Raw genomic sequence first — 22017 nt, 5'->3', positions numbered from 1 at the left:
AGCAGAGGTATGATAAAAATGCTAATATCCTCCTTTTGTCATCACTCAAAAAAAGAGATGTAATACAGTATTCAAGTGCTTCATGACACGGAAGAGGCAGCCAGAAATAGCAACAAAGTCTCCAGAGCTAAATTTGTCTGAGTGGCAGGAATCTTCAGGAAGTCTTTTTTTTTTCCTAAACTTGTATCACTATTTTTCTGATACTTGTCAACTAATTTCTGTGACCTGCTGTCTTGCATAGACATGACATAGGTGATTCTTATCCATTGAGTAAAATATTTTGAGATACTGAACTTGGGAAGCTTTGTTTACATTGTGTGTTTTATAGATCTAAATCTGCTGATAGATTCCCAAAATAGAAAATTTGTGATCATCAAACGGGCTGAATTTGTTGTTTGCTGTTGGACTTAAGTAATAACATTTTTTTGTCTATGAGGAAGAAATTGTAGGATCACTCATATGCTGTCCATAATTTGAGACTGAATGTCAAATAATAAAAACTGGTGATTTGTACAGAGCTAGCTAAGTTATGCAAAAGAGGAAATGCTGATTAATCTACAGGAACATGTAAACGTGGTCCATGGTGTAAAACGTTAGAGGAAGGTGATCACAGGAAGGAGTGCAAGACTTTACAGAAAGCAGATACTGTGCCGAGCAATGGCTCTTAAAACAGACATCAAACTCATGCACAATTAAGAGCATAAATACTGAGTGCAGCATTAGCCAGAAAGGATATGTGATCAGAGGAATGTCAAGTGGGACTAGAGAGATTACCTCTTAGTGCTAATGTGACAGCTGCTGGAATATGGTCTGTGTTTTGATTTGGAAAGTTCAGAAAGTGTGCAAAACTGCAGGTTTTCAGAGAAGAGGGAGGAAAATTACTTCGATTGGAATTTGTGCAGTCGAGTGAGAGACTTGAAGAGCTCTTGGTATAGTTACAAAGAAGACATTAAGGGTTTATTTGATTAATAATTACAGGGAAAAGAAATGGCATATTTACAAGTTCTTGAATATAGCAGACAAAAGTGCAAGATCAGTTAGCTTAGTGAGAAAACAGTAATGTGAGTATTTCTATTTTAAGTTTTGTAAACTAGTGGACTTCAAATTGAAAGGGATTAAAAATCGGCAATTAACTTTTTAAAGTAACATTCCTGTGATAACTTTTTTTCTCCCTAAGTGGTTGATCTTGGCTCATGGCATGTGAGATTCTGAACCTGTGAACATGTTCTAGAGTGCATTGTAGGATTTTTCAGTCATTAGGGATGTGTTTTTCTGAGTGCTGTGCTGGGATCAGGTGGAAGTATGGATCAGTTGGCAGTAGAATTCAGTATTTGCAGGTTCCTGCTGCACTGGTACAGTCTGAAGTTTTGTGTGGTTTATCAATGCATAACTTTATTTAGGAGCAGCTATCCTAAAAACTTTTTAGGACTGAGTATAGTCTAGATGATCTGATCTCTGATATTTCTTATTATCTAAGTTGTTCAAAATTTATCCTCAGTTCAGTGCAATTTATACCAGACTTAGTATGAGAGTGTATTTTTTCAAAGATGATTGCACACTTCCACTTTAATGCAGGATTTGATTATTTCACTGACTGGATTTTAGTTTGTTGACAGTATCTACACAGCTTCATGTAGCTGAACAGTATGAGTATCTTGAAATTGCTTTGCTGTTTCAGTTTTGCAAAAGTTGCATATGACAGAACATAAATTTCTTCTCAAATTTCTGGTTTTCTTTGCCAGAAGTCCTTGTTACAGAAAGGTTGACATGCCTGTCTCACAGGCCTTTGAGAATGATTTATCAGACCTTTCCCTTCCCCCCCTGCCCTTCCACTACCTCTCAGGATACATTGATTTCAAAGTTAAATTTGTTATTAGGGAAGTTGGAGAGTAATTCATAGCTTCAGTAGGTAAAAATTTGTCTTTGGTATAGAGAAATACTTTACTCCTTCAACTCGTCATGTATAGATCATGTTTATTCAGGATAATTTGAAGTGAATTTAAAGCCTAAATAAACTAAAATGCTCTGTTTTTTATAACTCCTCCAAAAATACATTTAATACTTGGTTTAGGTTTATCAAATGCTTTGGTTTTCTTCTCATTTACAACAGTTAAGGTTTTCATTTAAGTGTACTGGGAATTGAAACAGATTTAGAACCTGTTTTCTTCTGAATTGTGATGATAGAAGTTGTCACCAGACAGGAATTATTATTGCCTTGCAGACTTGAAGAGCCTTGTTATAGGCAGAGAGGGCTTCTAACATGAGTTAAATGAAGCTTTCCTTTAAACAGTCACCAGTCTTTGCCAGCCCAGCTTTCACATATCTAAGGTAATAGTCAAGCTACACAGCAAATTAACCGAATGAACTGGTCAGGTTTTTTCCTTGCATCCATATGAAGTCTGCTGATCTATCTGGATATTGTTCTTCTAATTTTTTGTGACCACAAAGGAAGTAGAGAGACTAATTGGACATAGGATGAGGGCTTGACAGTGACATCTGGTTCCTTGCTATCCAGTTTTGTGATTCCTGTCCTTAGCGTTAGCTTTGGCTGTGAATCTGAGTGTGAGAAACAGATCTGGGCTTAGAGACTAAGATGTCTGCAGGATCAGATGAGAAGCAGGATAAACTAGGTTCCTTCTGCTTATATAAGGATTAAACCAGTTTTATTTAAGTCTTAAATAAGCCAATATTGAATGGAAATTGGACACAGTTCCTTTTTGCATTGATTCTGCTAACATTTTAAATGATAGTAATAAAGCCTGATAATGGATGAACTAATGCAGCTTCTTACTGGGGTAGAAACATAAGGAAATTTCAAAGATATTTGTAAAATTTTTCTATGCTTTTAAATATTGGTGACATTTGTTTTAAAAATGCAAAAGGAAGCTGTAAGTTATGAAAACATCATGTCACTTCATGTGTTTATATATTTGGTTAGAAGATGTTAGTTGCATGTGTTCAATCAATTCATTCCTACTCTGGTTTTAGGAGTCTGTGGTTGAAGGCATATGATTTTGTGGCTCAGGAAATTCCTCCTATAAAATCAGTGTGGGTTGTTGTTTTGTTTGGGGTTTTTTTGTGTGCCTTGTTTGGGTGGATTTGCTTGGGGTTTTTTTGTGGGTCCAGTTCACTTTATAACATGAAATTCCTTCTTACCATTTTCTTCACTGTAGAGGGTTGGCATAGCTACTCAGAATGTAAGTGCCTCATCTGTGCCCCCTCATAGGTGATTAAAAACCCCAAATGCTGCTGTGTGGGAAGAAGGAAGCTTGGAGGGGCATCTCCTCTGACGTGTAGAGATTAGCTAATAGAATAGAAGTTAACACATAGTGGGCCATAAAAGGGGAAAGATGTTTACTAAATTATACTTTACTAAATTGGAAGAAGAAAATGTATTTAAGCCTGTCATCTTTGTTCTGTGTTTTTAATTCCAAATCCCATGCATCCTGACTTCATTTGCTGTTTTCCCTTGAAGAGTGTACTTCCAAACTGGCACTGCCATTACTCCAGAGGTGCTGACCGAGGAGCTGACTGCCAGAGAAAAGCTTGTGAAAAGATAAACTCTGAACATGAACATTAAGTTCTGCACCAAAAAAATGCAATCAGCTTATGGCTAAGAGCTTTTGTTCAAATACACTTTTTTAATAAGCGCTTGAATAATTTCTGCCCTGTTTTAGTAAAGTGAGAGTTCAGACTTCTGTAACTGTACCTACAGATTTGAGAACATTTTGATGATTTTGGTTTTGACAGTAGTTCTCTTACCTGCTTATTCCAGGAGTCTGAAGATCAGCCTTGCTGTTGAAAGAAAATAAAATTTGGAAAAATATCCATATGACATCCACACTAATGGACATGTTACTGTTAGACTTTACTAGATTCAAACTAAGTTATTGGGTTAAATTCCCTGTATTTTCGCTGAGAAAAGGTCTCAGCACAGTTAAAAAAAATCCCTCTTGCCCCTTTTTCAAGCCTTATACCTGTTTCTCTTAGAATTTCAGTATCCCTAGTAAGATTATTTTTTAAACTTTCTTTTTTCGAGAGAGACACATTCTGTATTTCACCGTGTCATCATAGAATTTGTTAAATTTAGGCTTGTCGGGCTTTCTGAAAATATTTTTAAAGCAGTATTTACAGCTCCATCCCAGTTACACAGATTATTGGTTCCCCTCCCATGGTTTCCTAGATTTGTTAAATCTTACACTGTTTTATGTCCTCCAAAGCAACATCTTCCTCAGTGCTTTTCTGTGTAGATTTACTGGGTTTGTTAAGAGTAGCAGAGTAACTATTCAAATCTATCAGTACCAAAAACAGGGAAAGGAAATTATGATCTGTCCTGCTCATCTCATTCATTATGTTGCAAATATACCTATTCACTCCCAAATGTGGAAAACCCACAAAGAATATTTTTTATTAAGCATATAATAAACAATGCACATTTGTGCCTAGACTCCTCCCAATAGTATGCTTCACCTGTTTTTATTTTCTGCTATGTTTATTCTGCATAATCATATTGTTCTGGATGCTGGTTTGTTCATGTCAGCTGTCCCCTGTGAAAGAGTTAAGTAGTTGCAGTAGTTTTGTCATTCAGGTACCTGCTGCTGGCAGGTTACCACAGACTTTTTTAGAACTGCTCATTTCTTTGGAAAGAATACCATTTCTGCCTGCTTTAATATGAGAAATAATGTGCTCCTCTCCAACTCAAGTAGTATAAAGTTCACCTCTTTTACTGGCAAAACGCTGCCTATAGTAATGATTGCAGTTTTTGTATGGTCCTTTTGAGAGTGTTTACTTAACTAGTGAAATAAAATGAGACAGGCAATCAAACAATAGTAAAATAGGTTTTCAGTTTGTAAACATAACTTTAGCTTTTGTTAAGAGGCATATTTCCCTTTAGTAAGGAAATTCTAGGGGAGACGAGTCGAATTTGAAGCATGTATTTAAGAATGAATTCCTGGGGAGAGGGATGAGTTGTGTTGGCACTTACTCTGCTTTAGATACTTGAAAGCCCTGTTGCACAATACCTTTGTTAAGCTGAGCTGGGCCAGCCTGAAACTAAGACTGTGAAATCTGTTTTAATAAAACCACAACACTATATATATTTATTCTTAGCTCAGTCTGTGCTTGTCATCTCCGCTCCCACCCTGAGCTCTGGGCCAGCATTCATTTATTTTCATGAAGAATTTCTGTGTGATGGAAATTGATTTGACTTGCCCTTGTTTTTTTGGTTTTTTTTTTTGGAATCTCTTTTCAAAAAAAATTCCCAGTTGAAAAGTAAATGAGCATGAAAATAAAATCCTTTTAATTGTTGCATATTTATGCTGTAAATATGTGACATAGCATGTCCAGAACTGAAAGTGTAGTTTGTCTAAGCCTGATCATTTCTCAAGTTATGTACAAGTTTATTGAGCAGTTGCTGCTTCTAGCACTAAACATTTTCAGATTAGCTTGCTCATTTGTGGTGAAAAAAATAACATATCCAGGAGAAAAGAGTAATCTTGCTGAAAAGAGAACTATTCCAGAATTCTGTATGGGGAGATCAGTCAGTATTCAAATTTTAGGTGAAATAATAGTTTCTCTGTTTTATTGAGACATGGATGTTGCTGTAGTCTTAGAAGAGAAGCAAAGTTCTCTTCAGATCACAAGTATTAATAGCACTTGAGCAATGATCTGGTATTGGAGTTTGGTTCCTGTGCTGTATTTGATGTATATTTGAGATAATCTGACTTAGCTATTATTTTTAAGACCCATTTAAGGAGGGAGGTAGATGGTGCCTTTTCTGTTCTTGTCTTTCTTTCACATGGTTAGATATTGATTCTGCAACAGCTTTTTTTTGTTAAGGTCATGAGTGTGTTGCTTATGTCTGTGGCTAACCTTTTTGCAGGATTGCAGTAATATTTTGTAACAGACTCCTTACTTTACTATTTCTACAACACCTACCTTCTACATGTACTTGTAGAATTGCTGATTCTGAATGGTGCATGCTCAGTTGAGATGAAGGAAACTTTTAAGATGAGGTGAAGGTTGCAAGCAGTTGTCATTGCATAGTTCATAAAAGCCTGCAGTTTCATCTTCCTTATTTTAAACTGAGTCATGGAAACTTTCAGTGCAAGTTCACTTGTAAGTAATACTGTATTCACAGAGTCTTCTGCTTCAAGTTCTTTGTCTTCAAGAAACTATCCTCAAAATATAAAAGAAAAATGAGTTGCTAAACAAAATAGCCTTGTTCTTATTTAATCTTATTTTTGCTCAGAGGATCTTTTCAGGGAGATGAAGTTGTCATACCTTGCTTAATTGTTTGGAGCTTCTGAGTGGGAGTACTAGTTTGGTGCTGTGGATACATAGAAAAAGGAGAAGTAGTCTCAGAGCTGTGTTTGGGCCACAGCTTCTTTTTCCTCCTTTGTAAGCAGAAATTGTTTTGCATGACCCCTGACTTGAATCAAACTACAGTTAGTGATGTCTAGGTTCTGGTGTATCAGTCTTTCATTGTATTACTGTGCTGTTTGTCATCTTAAAATATTGGAATATACCCAGTTTTTAGAACATGTCTGCACTTGAGTAATTTCCCTCTGAGGTGTGTGTTGACAAATATCAGTGCTTCTTCCAGTGTTTTATGTTCTGTGCTCCTTGAATGAAAAGTAAAAATTGTGATCCACTCTGCCATTGTTAAGGGGTGTGCTTATCCACTTCTACTATCCCTTGAGCCAAATTTTCAGAAAGCATTTGAGCATGTGCCTATTGGTAATAATTTAAAAATACCTCAGATGACTAATACATTTTTTAGAAATGTTTTGGATTATCTAGTTTTTCTTTGCTTTTGAGAGGGGGAAAAAGAATCTTTAAATTTGCAAGTATCTACTGACATTTAGTGTGTATCAGTGATTACAGAAATAGATTCAGGGGATCTGTCAGAAGTGAAATGTGTTCTGCAGTGTGCACTGAATGTACTTCTACACACACTGCTTCCCCATCTCTGTGGTAACTGCTTATTAGCAGGTACTTGGCCATAAAGATAGTTAATGCTTGTGACTCAAGTGAAATCCTGAAATCCTGTTCACAGCTTTCTTGCTGTGTTTGTGGTGTAGTTGTTACCGTTGGCAGAGGTATCAGAGCAGTGTGAGGCATGAACCAGTAGCAGACAGTCTCCTGCTTACTCTTAGTCAGGACTGTGGAAGTGTCAGTGCCAGAGGTAGGATAGTGCCTTGCTGTGGTGCTGTTAGATTTCCATTACTGAGTGCTCTGTTAGAGTGTGTTCTGGGTCAGCTGTCACTTGAGTTTCATGGCATGTTTTTGGGGAAGGCTTGGAAGGGCCAAAGTCATCTATGGCCTGTATGCTGTGCTGATCCATGCTGGAGTTCAGGTAACATCATCACTAGCTCCTGGTAAGGATTCTAGCTGTCAGTTTAACACATCTGTTACTGCATGTCATAATAATTACAAAGCCTCTTGCTGTCTGAAGCTCTTAATTTGAGGTCAGATGAAGCTCTCTTGAGCAGTCTCTGACACTGTTCTAGAGATTAGTTTTATGATCTACAGTCCAGAATGAAAGCAGAGTTTGGCTTTATTCTCCACATTGCTCTTTTTTCTTCTCTGGAATGTCCCACTCCACTTAATACAAATCTGGTAATGTCAGTTAATGTTGCAAGTTTAAAAATACTTAAAAATCTACTGCCATTGGTGATGTTGAACAGGGAGTTTGGTTTTTTTATTTAACACGCTGAAGTCTTCTGGTGTCACGAGCTACAGAGTTAGGAATATGACTCTGTTGCTGAAATTCATGGTACTGGTTCATATTTTCCTTGTGTAAATTGTTCAAAGTGCTTTTTTGAGTCGATCTCAAGTGAAGCAGGTGACTTAGAGATGTTCAGCAGTGTTGAGGATGTTGTTAGGCTTTTTAATTTATTAGGTGACCCGAACCTAAATGGAGGAAAGGGCAAATGTAAATCTGAAGAATTTGTTGTCCACATAGTTTCTGATTTCACGCAAATCCGGTTTATAGATTGCAAATTTTTTTAAAAGTATCTACTTTAGTAACGTTTGAGTCTTCCCAGAAGTCTTTAGAAGCTGGTTGGAATTTACCTTAGTGTATGAGAAACAGGCAAATTCTTTCAAGTGATACTGGTTGCTCCTTTTCAGAAAGAAAGAATAGTCATGGTGATGGTACAATTATTTGTCCAGTCTCTTACTTATTTCTATAGTTGAAAACTGCCAGTATCCTGGTTTTCTTTGAAGAAGAAAGTTGTTAGGGATTCTGTGTAGAGGGTGATGGAAATGCATATTTCGTCCGTGAGGCTTCTTGAATGGTCTGATTTGGGACATTGGAGTATTGGATCTTACAGAAACTCACTGGATTCAGTGCACCTTGTGAGAGAACCTGATCATTTTCTGAGTGTTGGCTAAGTTGAAAAGTGGTTCCTCACTGCTACTGAGGGGAGGAAGAAAACAACTGCGAAAATGATTTAATTATTTAGCTGTGGCTATAACAAGGAAAGGGGCAAGTGAGAAGAGGATGGTTGGACAAAACCAAGTTTATATCTGGTCAACTACTGAGGACAACACAAGCTGTTACACCCATTTGGACTGAAGTACAACCCTAGGAAAACAGTCTCTCTGTTAGCTGCTGGAGTAGTAAATCACTGAATTGTTATGTGAGAGCTCAGATGTTTGAATTTAATTTGAGCCATTTTATTATTACCCTTTGCTTTCCTGCAATGAGCAGGATAGCTGGTTTTCTTTCTAGGGCAGTTTGTTCTGTGTGCCTAAAATTTAAACTTCAGTTTCTGAAATAAATTGAGTAGATCTAATTAAAAATAAAAATGCAATCAAGACAGCAAAATGGCAAACTACTGCATGTTATGCAGTGTGAAGGATTTCATTGTATCTTTCTCATTTTAATAATCAGTACTGTCTTGGCATTTGTTAAGTATTTTGTTAGTAAAACAGTACAAGTCCTTGACTGGTTACTGCTTGATTGGTTTACTGTTCCTGGCTTTTCCTTCTCTAGGTGTCATTTTCTTACTACCACTTTAGAAGAAATACTCTGTTATAAATCAAAGTGTATGTTGACAGTATCATTTTCATCCTTTATCAGTCACTTGTGCCCCTCCATGTATGTACAACTCTTGGTCTGTTTTTAGAAATGATTTTGGCTGATTGCCGTGAAATTTTGTGTGGTTTCTTGGAGAAAAAGGTGAAAACTTCTTTATATTGGGATGATTTCCCTGCGAGTCAGGTACTGCAGAACAGCACAGACTTTGCTGTCCTGGACAAGCCCTGTGGCAGCAGTGGAGGACAAGGGATGAAATGAGGCTTTGTAAGCTTTTTTGCTCAATAGAGCTACTTGTTGACTCGTATAAAACATTTATTTGGGGGGCATAATGAGTATGTAATTGGGCAGTTGGGCAGTACAGTGATCAGGATAGATTTTCTTTTGGCAGAGCATTGTGCATTCAACGTAGTACGTTATGAATTTCTGGAAAACATTACTGTGCAGTTGGTGTATTCTCTGAGGCCATTGCTCTGCTGGGAAAATCACATAGTTTTATGCTGTTAGTTGCCTATGGAAGGCAGCCATATTTGTTACAACCACATAAAAATGGAGTGAGGAAAAGTTATGTTTTGTCTTACTACTTTTACATATGGCAAATCAAAATGGCCATGATAGGCAGTTCAGTTACTGCTGGGGCACTGGGTATTGTGTCTCTATTGTGTTGCTTTGTTTCCTCCCATATGCAGTACTCTAGATGGTGTTCTGCATAAAGATTAGCACCAAAATGACGAATCCAGTTGAAATAGACATTTCAACGTAGATAAGTTTCTATCATTTCGCCATTTAAACAGTTCTTAATTAGTTATCCCCATAACGTATCCCCACCACAAATGATCTTGCTGCTGAGTTTTCTCTGTTAACAGCTAATAGTGTCTGTTGGTTGGGTATTTCTGTTGAGGAAGTTCAGATTCTAATGTTGTCTCTAGTCTAATGAATTTGATTACGTGTTAGCTAAGAGGTGGAACACGGAGTCATAAAACAGTATGTATGGAGTTGAAACAAATGGTATGAACTTCCTTGCATTTCTGCTGCCCACTGTTTCTTGCCATATGCCCAGTTTCTGGGCAAGAAAAGGTGACTCTTCTAGAGCCCTTCCTGAATCCCTGTTCCCTCTGAAGGGGCTGACTGCCTTTGAGTTCCAGTTCCAGCACTCGCTATTGCTAGGGAGCATTTTTCTTGCTTCCTGCCCAGCTGGTGAGCATTCGTAAACTTCCTTTATATTATCTGCACGGACACTTTTTTATTATAGACAGAATGAGAGGATATTAACAAGGTGTTTTTCTGACTGAGAAGGAGTAAAGTTAACTGTTGTATACTGCAAATGCTGTAATTTGCTGGCTGAGCCTGGCTGAAGTTTTGGGTGTGAATGGAGGTGTATGAACTTGTTTACTGTCTATTTTCTCAGTGTATGTATGTTTGAAGAGGATGGAAAATAGCATGCTTTTTCTCTTATCTCTCTATCTTTTTACTGCTTGCAGATTTGGATTGGAGATTATCTTTTGAAGATAACTGTAATGCATCTCAGTGTACCAATTTGTGCATTTCAGTTGGAGATTTTGTTTATGATACTGTACAGTGTTTTGAACCCAAATAAGTCTGAATCAGGCTAAGATACTTGGATGCCCAAGTGTGGAAATGCAGAGTCATATGTTTGACTACTCTAATCAAGTGGCAAGAAAATGCATTTTATCTGGTTACAAGTGGATGCTCTAGTTACTAATACAGGTGTTCAGGTTTGGGAAAGGAAAGACTTTCAGCTTGTTCTTGAAAGGTGGCAGGGGAGAAGGGAGGGAAATCAGTTGCTTTATTAGAGCTGTCTGATCACTTAGCTAACTTGGAATTTGAACTGTTCAGCATTTCAGTGTTGAAGTAGTGTTAATGGAGACATTAATTACATGTGATAATTACTAGAGAAAGCTGACTGTGTTGCAAAGTGTAATATTCTTATTTCACCCTATGTTATACCTATTTTTCAAGTCCAGGATAGTGTTGAACCCTTGTTGTCATTCAAACTGTCTTGGATTCAGCAGTTTGGATCTGGAAACTACTTAGTAAAAGGTTGGAGTGAGTCATGGCATGACAGAATCTCAAACCTGTAGTAGGCATTAAGTCACAGCCTAGTTTTTGAATCGGTTCCCAGAACCTTGTGCTTTGTGCTCTCTGGTGATTTTTATGCATTAGTAAGGAAGATGTGATTTTTTGTTTGAAAAACTAGGAAATAGGATAATAAAACCTTGACTCTGTCCTGCCCTGTGTCTCATGCATCACTAGGGATAGTGTTAGTGAACATTTGCTCACATGGTTGCACCGCTATAGGTTTATGTAACTGTAGTGCTGATGCTCTTCTTGGCTGTCTTCCAGTTAGGAATAGCTCTTTCCAGCTTTGACTGCTTTCAAAGTAAGGATTAAGCTGAGGAAACTCACCGTGATCAGGCAATAAACATTTCCATGGGGAGTTCTGTAACTGAATTGGAGGATTTATAGCACAATATGAATTTCCCAATGGTGCATCAAAGGTATATATTTGCAATTGCTAAATCTTAAGATACACTAACAAGAATTTTTTTAAAAGTCTCTTTGTCCCTCTTTCCTGAAGAAAGTGAAACTAATAAGGCCTAACTGTAAGAGGAGAGGGTGAGATGGGCTATAAGGGATTGTCTCTCGGGACAGTATTGTGCTCTCTGCCTTATCAGGTCTGTTTCTGGGATATGGACTAGTCTTAGTGATGCTTTTCTCATGATCTGCTTTGCCAGGCTTGCAGCTGAGGGAGACAGAACTTAAAATGGCTCAGGGTTAGTCTGTGCTAATGGTGAAGGCTAGTATACAAGTAAGGGGAACTCCCTTTTTTTTTTCCAGAGGTAGACCTCTGCTTACAGATTGCTTTCTGCACACCATTTTATCTGGGTGGCCTTTTAAACAGCAGCAGCTTTCCCGGGCAGTCTGAGCTGGCACTGCTTGCTTGGCTGGGTTGTCAGATTCCTAGATGACTGCTATGTGACCACATACTAAAGCCTTGCTGCCTCAGTATAGAAAGGGAATTTGGTGATATGGTTTTGGTGTTTGCATATCATCTAAGCCCTTAGCTTGTATGAAGTACCTAAAACTCACCTGCTTTCATCTTGGAAGCTTCCCAACGGCAAACATTGTCCTCTCATGTGCTCATTCCCTTGGTGTTTGGGTACAGATCCAAACATAAAGCAGTGTTATGCATAAAATAAAACAGAGGTGTGAGTGGTGAACCTGCACCTGTAATTGCACCGTGCAGTTGTCCTGGGCACCACTGGGTATGTCTTTATGGTTAGCCCTGTAAATGCCCAGGTAGCTTGTCCTGGTGACCTGAGGCAGTTGGTATTGCCAGAGCAGCCGTGATCAGTTTGTGTGCAGCTGAGCCCAGCTCAGGTAGGACAGGATCCCTGATGGATGGAGCCTGTGGGTGTGCAGTCTGGGAGGACTGCAGCTCAGCAAAGAGGAGCCCAGGAGCCCCTTCAGAAGAAACTGGTGCCTGGTTGGTGCTGGCTATGGGTGCCAGCAGTGGGTGGGTGTGACTGCTGCCACTGCCTCTGTACTCTTGTGAAGAGCTTGGTGACTCAGTACCCAGCTGGGAACAGTGTGAGATGGAGGGGGCATGGCACTCAGCTGATAGACCTTGTGGGGTCTGAAAGTCTGCTCAGTGAATTTGAGGAGTTGTTTATGGGTTGGATAGAATTGGCTTTAAAATATTAATACCTATGTTGTTGGCTCTTACTCTTGTTTGGAACGAGTAGCTTGGATTCACTGTGGCAGTGTATTTTGTCCACTACAGTTTAAAAATCACCATGTACATCTTGAGTACACTGAACAAAGTGTAGTGTTACTACATCTATGGTACAGGATTGCAGTAAATTAACTGCGTTGGCATTTTCTGACATTTTGAGGGGACTAATATCAAACTGTTCAAACAAGCCATCTGGTAACTTTTCGTCTCCTTTTTTTTCCTTTAAAAAGGGAGGTGATTTTTACCTCACAGTAGAAATGAATTTTTATGCCTGCATTAAGCAACCTACAGAAATACATGAAGAAATTTTAACGATTTTATCTCAGTTGATGGGTATAGTAAATAAATAAAGACTAACAGAATAGTGAATGTGAAAATATTAGCAGTTATTTCACTGCATAATCAGTGTCTAAAAAAAAATAAGACTTTTGGTGTGACTGAGGAGTACAGTCTTGTAATTATAATATGCTACTTAAATTTAGGGGAATTAAATGTGTCTGTAAATGTATTTTCTTGTTGTTGTTATTCATGTGCATCACAAGAATGTGATTCTGTGAGTATTGCTTTGAGAAGCCTAACTTACCCCCATGGTAAGTCATTCTGCCTGGCTCTGAGCATGTAAGATACTTTTGGGATAGGGCTAATTGTCCAGCTTTTGGAAGGCTGAATTTGAGCATGAGATTTACTCCAATTTCCTGTTTTTAGCCCCATATTTTTAAAGAAAATGGCATGGTTTTAGCCAAAATAGTGTAGGAAAAGATTCTGAGTTACTGATGTTTCAGGTTGCAGTTTGCATGTGCAAAATGACCTTTAACTTTGTGTGGCTCTTGGCTTTTGTGATGGACTGTTGTTGTAACCCGCAGGGTTAGAGATGGGGATGAAGTTGTATGAAATAGTAATTTTGGTGGTGCTTGTGTAGTCAGAAGGCAGAATTTGCATTATAAAATCTCCCATTCTGCACCATGCTGTGTCATTCAGTCATCATCTGTGTGTGTGTCTCTCAGAAGACTTTAAAACAAATTTATTTCTTTTATGGCTCCATTCACTTCCAACTCTCTGTCCATTCTAAGTAGACTGTTCTTTCCTGCAGTTGCCTGTAAGATGTAGTCTTTGCCATTTGCAAAGCACTTTGACTTCATATTTAAATTGCTATACAATATATGAAGCTAGTGGAACTTAATGTAGTATCCCTGGGTATTTAGAAATTTCTCGGCAGGGAGAGGGAAAGTGAAGACATTTGGGATATCTAGGTTTTTCCCTGAAATGTGTAGGAAAGTGATTTTTCTTAGTTTGGTGTGTTTTACACGAACATTTAAATCTTGAAAGAATTTATAAGACCAATGAAAGAGTTTATACTTGTTTAGAAATTTGCAAGGAGACCTTAAGAGCAGGAAATGTAAAATAAAATTGCAAATGGTTTAATGGATGGCCTTGTTTAATTGTAAATAGAACTGGTCAGGTGTAATTGGTGACTTGAGCTTAAGCAGAAATACAGATCTAAAGGTGTTGAGAATTATCTCCCTTCTCATTTCAGCTGTTCTTTTGTGTTCAGGTGTTTTCATGTTGTGGAAGACAACCAGGCTACCTTGAGAAATGGTCAGTAGGGAGGTCAGCAGCAGGTGGTGGTTTGGGAAATGCTGCTTTTGGTATTCTAGATGTCAGTACCTTTATTCCAGAGACTGATGTGCAGGAAAATTTAGTCTGATCTATATGCATAAACAGAAATAGTTATGTAGAACTAGTTACAAGTAGTCTCAAAGGGTTAAAAGACCAGCATTGCTTCAGTGTCCTTAAAACCTGATTTTGTGCAGCTAACTGCATAGGCTGTTGATAAATTTGTTTAAACTTTCTGACTTACTGTTGAGGAGAAAATGCCTTTAATTTCTGAATCGGCTCTTCCAACCATCAAAAATTGCAAAGGCTACTTGTTTGCTGTTAATGGAGTAAAAGTTTGAGAGTGAGACCAGTGAGGGGACATACTGCATTATTGTAACTAGCAAGGCAAAGTGAATTTTACACTTCTGTGAAAAAGAAATAAGCATGTGGTCTCCTGAAATAATTCTGCCTCTGAAATAGGCTGTGGACAACTTGTCTTCTCCCTTGCCCTGTCTTTCCCCTTCCACCCCCTTAGAATGCAGATGGTTGAAGTCCTTATAAACATACATAGTGAACTGTCCTTCTTTTTTCCTTTAGGGACCAGTTACTCTCCACAAGAAAATTCACACAACCACAGTGCTCTTCATAGTTCAAATTCACATTCTTCTAATCCCAGCAATAATCCAAGCAAAACTTCTGATGCAGTGAGTATTTCTGATTGGTATTCATCCCTGGGTCACCCCATTCATACACACTGTGTTTGCATCATTTTGCCTAAAACTGGCAGCATGCTGAGTTTTGTTTGTGTTTTCCAGCATCAGCCTTTGTTTTATAAACAGTCTATAAACCCAAGCTGCAGTTGTAGTACATTGCAAAACTATTCTAATTGATAATAATTGCAGCTTTGAGCTACCTGTCTTGAATTTTAAAATACTAGATTACTTAAATGAGGTAGATACAGAGAGAAACATTTTCCATTGATTTTGTGGTAAATCTAGAGAAGGTAGTATGATCTTACTTACTTAAGATGCATTGCACTTTGTGAATTTGAATCACTTTATTGTCCAAGTTTTAGTAGTTAAGGTGGTGGTTGTTAAAAATTGCACTGAAACAAAATAGGTAAATTTGTGATGTGTAAAAAAGTTTTGAAAAAGTAATCATTTTTGAGGAAGCTTTGAGGTGAAGGAAACTAATGTTGTCAATATTGACATTACTGTATCCCACTAAACATGCTATTAGATTTTGTTTCGGGGTTAATGGGAATAAACCAGAGCAAACTATTGCAGAATTGAACAGGAGTATAGTGGTCACATCTTCGAACTATCAATGCAAGAGGCATTTAGAGATGGTATAAATGGACAGCAGTGATGTGGGTGCATGTAGGGATGCCATGTAGTTTCAGAAATGGTGAAAGCTACTAAATTTGTATATTAAAACTCCCAAGCTGTCTCTTGTCCAACACTGTCTGTATTTGAAAGGCTTATGATTCTGCGGATGACTGGTCTGAACACATCAGCTCTTCAGGCAAAAAGTACTACTACAACTGCCGAACAGAAGTTTCACAATGGGAAAAACCAAAAGAGTGGCTGGAAAGGTATGTGGTTGTGTCTGGTTTAATTGTATAAAAAACAAATAATCTAATTATCTGACTAGATTATTGCTGTAAAATATTTCGGTCTAAGTCTCCTGTGTTCCTCCCCTTAATATGATCTCTGGCACCTATTTTATCCCTTGACAATCCAGACCCTGAGGGGAAAGTATAGTTGGTTTGGTTGTTTTGGGTTTTGGTGGGTTTCGTGTTTTGGTTTGGGTTGTTCTTTTTCCATTGTATTTTACCTTTGTATTGCCATGTTAGTGATCTGAAGTGGCATATTGTGGGCTCCAGCAAGCATTGGTGTAAGGAAGCAGTTGCTGGAGTTTGCCAAGCCCACCTGTACCAGCAAGATCTTAGAACAGCTTAATTCATCTTGTGTAGCTTCACCTGTAGAAACTGTTCCATTATTAGATGATGTAAGTTCCTACTTAACTTTTGTTTTCTTTTCTTCAGAGAGCAGAGACAAAAAGAAGCAAGCAAAATGTCAGTTAACAGCTTTCCAAAAGATAGGGATTACAGAAGAGAGGTGATGCAGGCGACAGCTGCCAGTGGGTTTGCCAGTGGAAGTATGTGGTTTTTTTACAGCAATCTATGCTTGCCTTGTTTGCTTTACTGTTCCCTAAACCTAAAAAATGAAAAAAATCTCTCCCCTTAGCTGTTTTTCTCACCTTTTCATATATGAAAGCCAAAGTGGATGGCACAGACAGCTCTCCCAAATGTTGTTTCTTAAAATAACTTTGAACCTTTACTAGTACAACACTTGCTTAATGCTTTTCATGGTGCTTCTCCTTTTTGCAGCTTTTACTGCCTAATTTAATTATCTTCATGGGTAGTTACTTAAACAACTTGCACTATTTATAGTGTAGTTGGACTGTCGTGATCATTGAGCCCTGCTTATGTCATATTCTGAGCTTAAAAATAGAGATGCAGAAGTCTCTTGTAGAACCTTGATTTCACATCTGAAAGTGATAAACTAAATTACTGGATTATGATATCAGGGTTTGCAGAGGCTTGTGTTTGTTAGTGAAAGCATATTTTTAGCACACCAGTACTCTTAGCAAAACCATTCCTGGACTATGAATTTCTGTAACTTGGAAATTTTTTTCCCTGATGTGTGGCTTTTATCTTTGTCAGGTTTTTTTTTCTGAGGAGTAGTTGTACTGTGAGAATGTTTCTGTATGTAGCTTGGGTGAATTTGTGGCATAGCTCTTGGGATGGTTTAAAAGTAGAAGCCAGAGTATGATTCTTCCCTCAGACTCTTGGGACTTAACAAGGCAGAGATGGATAAAGGGCTGTTTTCCTGTGTACTGAAACATACTGCATATGCTAAAACATGCTGGATGCTACAAAATGATAGCAGACATGCATATTGCAGTAGGTATTTGTTTTGTGACAGGTGAAAATCCAAGAATCTATGAAAAGAATTACTCCGTATGTGCTTGGTCTGTTCCCTGTGTAGTGTATTTTAAAGTCTACAATGGTGTGACCAATGCAAATTAGTCACTCAATTAATACATATAGTTGTCTTGAATTAATTCAACAGTAAGTAAATTAGTGGCAGTAGTACTCAAGTGACTTGAAGAGAAATTCTATGAAGGCTAGCATTTGAAACTGTTAAATTAGACTCGATGTTCAGGATTTTCAGTGAACAAAAGAAAAATGGCACAAATTATCTCTTCATGCTAAATACAAGATGGAAATAATAGATTTTGATTTAGATTTTTTAGGAGACTTCAGAAGTTAACTTGACTGTAACACTGGTTATAAGGCAGCCTTTCATCAAAACACAGTGCTTAACTGGAACTCTAAATCAAGCAAAGGTCAGAGAAAATGCCTTTTGTCAGTGAGTAGAATTAAATTTTGCCTTTTTTGATGCTGATCTACTTGAGGCTTTTTTAATCCTAAGAAGTTCAATCAGCTCTAGTTGTTGATGTGCAGCTGTAGTAATCAAAGTCACTGCAATCTTAGACTCATTGCTAATTTAATCTTTCTTTTTCTTTCTCGCGACGTTACTTGGGGAATCCTGAAAAAAGTGGAAGACAAGCATTCCAGTGACGCCAGCAGTATGCTCCCACAGAATATTTTATCTCAAACGAGCAGGCACAATGACAGAGACTACAGACTGCCAAGAGCAGAGACTCACAGTAGTTCTACTCCAGTACAGCATCCCATCAAACCAGTGATTCATCCAACTGCTACCCCCAGCACTGTTCCTCCTAGTCCATTTTCTCTACAATCTGATCACCAGCCAAAGAAATCCTTTGATGCTAATGGAGCATCTACTTTATCAAAACTGCCTACATCTGCATCTTCCATCCCTGCACAGAAAACAGAGAGAAAAGGTATGTCTAGAGAAATTCCCTCTAGTATTCAAGATGATGCATTGCATTTCTGTTGCTTGTCCAGAGTATGTTAGTTCTCGAATTTAAAGATATTTTTCCTGTTTGACTGTGTGTGCTTAGAACCCAATTACTGTTTTGATGTGTTTATTTCCCCCTAAACCACGTTCCTGTGTCTTACACAACTTCAGTTTGATGCTGCAATATTTGCTATTTACTGGCTTATTCTGCAAATTATCATTTCGAGTGATAATTTGAGAGATGTGTTTTAGTAGAACATATTTTACTTTTTGTCTTCTCTCTTGCTGTATTGGATCTTTGCCATTATTTGAATTCTTAACATAGATGTAGTTACACCATTTGAAAGTCATTTTGGACCATTATGTTTTATGAACTGCTGTTACTGTTTGGAATGCCAGTGTCAAACTTTCAGTAAACACAAGTGCAATTCTCACAGAAAGTGAGACAGTTTTCTACATGTTTGTAACAGCTACTCTCTTGTTTTGGTCTGTATCTCGTGAAGTACTGGATCTTTGGTTTTAAAGCTGCTGAAAGTTCTTATTTCTGTGTAATACCCATGAGATACATTCCCAATCAAAAAGTGAAGATCAGGACTTCACTGTGCATTGTTTGTGACCCTTCAGAAGTCTGTATTTTAGTTGGATTTACTTCATTATTAGGGAAGAAGTGCTCAAGAAGATTGTGAGAATGAGATGTGTGTTATTAGTGATAGTGTGATGCTTTGGTGTAGTTGAGTTTTTAGAGACTGAGACTAAGAATTCTATTTTGAGGGCTTCGGGAGGGGTAAAAGTAACTTTGGATAATCACGTATGTTTTAATTTAAAATACTGCATAAGTAGTATGTCACTGAATTCTTTTTTGGAAGATGGCATGTTGCCCTGTTGATACTTATAAGTCTGTCTAGTTAGAGAAGAACTGTGTCATTTTAAAAAGACAGCCAAAACAGACTCTGATCTGACATTGGTCCTGTTCTCTGTATTTGTTCTGGGCCTTTCAATTTTCTTTATTGAAGAATTCCAGCTTGTACACAGAGATAAGTGCACCAGGCCAGTCAAAACATTCAAACAATACCATACATTGCAGTACTTGTCAGTGTAAAAAAATTGTGCATGTAAAGACTTTTTTAAATCTTTTTTCTTGAGACTGTGCAATTTTTACATGATCTGGTGCATGAATGCTGACTGTCACTTACAGAGGGACAGATGATTTTCAGCAAGCCTTTTTCTGTCCAACACAATAAAGCTTGAAGTAGAGTGTACTAGTTCATGCATGGTTCTTGTGCTGAATGCAGCAGTTACCTACTTCAGTTAAACCTCTGTTCTGATTACATTTTGATGCACTTTTAAGCATTACAGCCATGTCATCCATGTCAAGGGTTTCCTCCTTTAGTGTATCTTCTCTATTTCCATTTCTATCTGTAAAATGTACTGAAAGAAAACCCTTATTATTACTCCCTTCTGGCATGTTCTTGATTCTTGTTTGGTGTGTGATCAGACTTCAGACTGGATATTCTTTCCCTGTTTTACTACACATCTGTATTAGTTGAGCAACTGACTCTTACAGCAATTGAAGAACTTCCCATTGTGACAGCTCTTACAAATGCTGGCAGAGGATTCCAATATTTCTTGCATACAACATTAATTTGAGAGCATACAATTGGGTATGAATAGTGAAAATGATCACACAGGGCAGTCTTGACACTGAAAATCTTACTCAGAATCTGTGTTACCGTGCATGGCTTCATAATAAATAATTCACGTAATTTCTGTATTCCTAGGTAGGTGTTTTTTAATTTTATATTGGTTAAATAAATAGATGCTCTGTAATGGTTATGGCTCATTGATATAAGTGTTTCATGGCACTTGATTGTGAGCAAATACAGTACTTGCTGAGCTTCAGACAGGGTGGACTACAGTGAGTTAGTAAATAAGTGAATAATTAGGGTATGTGAATGTTAGGCTTGAAATTCTTGTTCTGGAAAACGTGAGTTTTCACATGTTGCTTGAATTTACCTCACAGAAACAGGAAAATTTAATGCAGGTTGTATCATAAGAGATCATTCAAAGAGTATATTTGGTTGTCTTGCCCTTTTTTTTTTTTTTTTAATGGAGTGCTGAACTTGTTTTTTAGGGAAATTTGACCAGTACATTTTCTGTAGCATTTTGCATTTTTGCATTTAAAAGGAGGGAAGAAGCAGTGTTTTGGATGGTTTACTTGTTATTTATTCTCTCAGGTGACCATGAACCTGCTGCATTATAGGTATGCAGTTTTTAAAGCATTTTTTTTTGGCTGTTATACAAAATAAAACTAAAATAATTGGTCCTGAGACACTTGGTTCAAACACTGTTCTAAAAGTGTCTTTGTAGAATTCGGAAAATAGTTTGAGAGTTTTATTTTTACACTAGTAGTGCAAACAGCCTTTGATCTTTTTCTGTTCAATGGCTGTGCAATCTCTTTCTAAAAGGAGGTAAAACTGTGGGGTGATCTTTTTCTGTTCAATGGCTGTGCAGTCTCTTTCTAAAAAGAGGTAAAACTGTGGGTTTTTTGTCTATAAAAATAGCTTGGTCCAAATGACTGAATAATATGTGCAGTAGTCCTTGCTTAAATTAATTCTTGCTTCTTGTCAGTGTGTTGCTGGCAGCCTTATGCCAGCATATATGTACTACTGTTTGACTAGTTCTGTTTCTAGTGTGTATTTTTTAATGCAGTAATAGCTATGAACAGCAAAGCAAGAAAATACCTCAAAACCCAACAACGCTTTTTTCAGCTCAATCTCTTTTGCTGCAGGGGTATGTTGTAGTCCCACAAGGAGATTGAATAAAATCCCTGGCTGAACTCTAGCTCAGCTGTTAGCTGTAGTCCTCTGCCCTCAATGGCTGGCAGTAGTGGAGAGTTCCTGGGGAACTATTTGACCTCTACCCTTTGGTTTGAATGTTCCAGTCAGAATCTGCTGCTTCTGTTTGTGCTCACTGTGAGTGCTTTATGCAGGTAAAGTGTGGGGTTGCTTTTCCTACTTTTTGGCTGCTTTATCTGTAGGGCACATCACATTTTCCTATTTCTAATTCAGTTCCTGAATGAAATGTTGTGTTGTCTGTACCTTAACAGTGTGTCTGTAGGATATTGCTTCTTACACCTTTCCTCCAAGTCCCATCAGGCAGCACTTCTGTTTCTGGTGCAGCAATACTCTCATTTTTGTGAGAGCACAGCAACCTGACCAGTGCAGTCCTGAGTGGGTTGTGGCCCTGGTGCTCCTTGTCCTTTTCTCACCCCTTTGGTTTTCTTACTTGTAACACTTGCTAGTCTTTAGCAGTCAGTTACTAACATTGTTTCTGGTGTCTTTGTATCTTTGGCTGAGTTTTCTAGTTATAAGTATATTACTCAACTCCACCCTTAGAAAAGGTTACTCCTGTGAGACTATTACTGGTTTCTTTCCAGTACTTTATACTTGTTTGCTGAGTATTGCTGTTGCATTGGTTTTGACAGCAGAAGTAAACTACTGAAAATCAGTTTTAAGACTGGAGTAATCCAAATGTGAAAAATAGGGAATTTTTTTGTATTTTAGATAATTTGAGAATCCAGTTACTGTTCTTGCCATAGTTTAATTTGGCCAAATGTGTTTACAGAATACGTTGGCTTGAAATATTCGTAGATTTTTGTTGTGGCTTAA

General features: G+C 37.8%; 1 protein-coding gene across 1 annotated transcript in view; it reads left to right on the top strand.

Moving 5' to 3' along the window:
• LOC103801263 (WW domain-containing adapter protein with coiled-coil-like) overlaps nt 1-21321 on the top strand; it is a 29550-nt gene extending 8229 nt beyond the window's left edge. Inside the window, exons 2-6 of the mRNA XM_009073671.1 lie at nt 14994-15100; nt 15875-15990; nt 16444-16556; nt 18024-18332; nt 21138-21321. Coding sequence (XP_009071919.1) covers nt 14994-15100; nt 15875-15990; nt 16444-16556; nt 18024-18332; nt 21138-21184 — 692 coding nt within the window. The 3' untranslated portion in view covers nt 21185-21321. The remainder of the gene's footprint in view (nt 1-14993; nt 15101-15874; nt 15991-16443; nt 16557-18023; nt 18333-21137) is intronic.
• Nucleotides 21322-22017: the final 696 nt, after the last annotated feature.

The sequence above is a fragment of the Acanthisitta chloris genome, unplaced genomic scaffold (genome assembly GCF_000695815.1).
Source record: "Acanthisitta chloris isolate BGI_N310 unplaced genomic scaffold, ASM69581v1 scaffold32954, whole genome shotgun sequence".
Taxonomy (NCBI): Eukaryota; Metazoa; Chordata; class Aves; order Passeriformes; family Acanthisittidae; genus Acanthisitta; species Acanthisitta chloris.
Note: the sequence above shows the minus strand (reverse complement) of the source record. Positions and strands in the feature narration are given on the sequence as shown.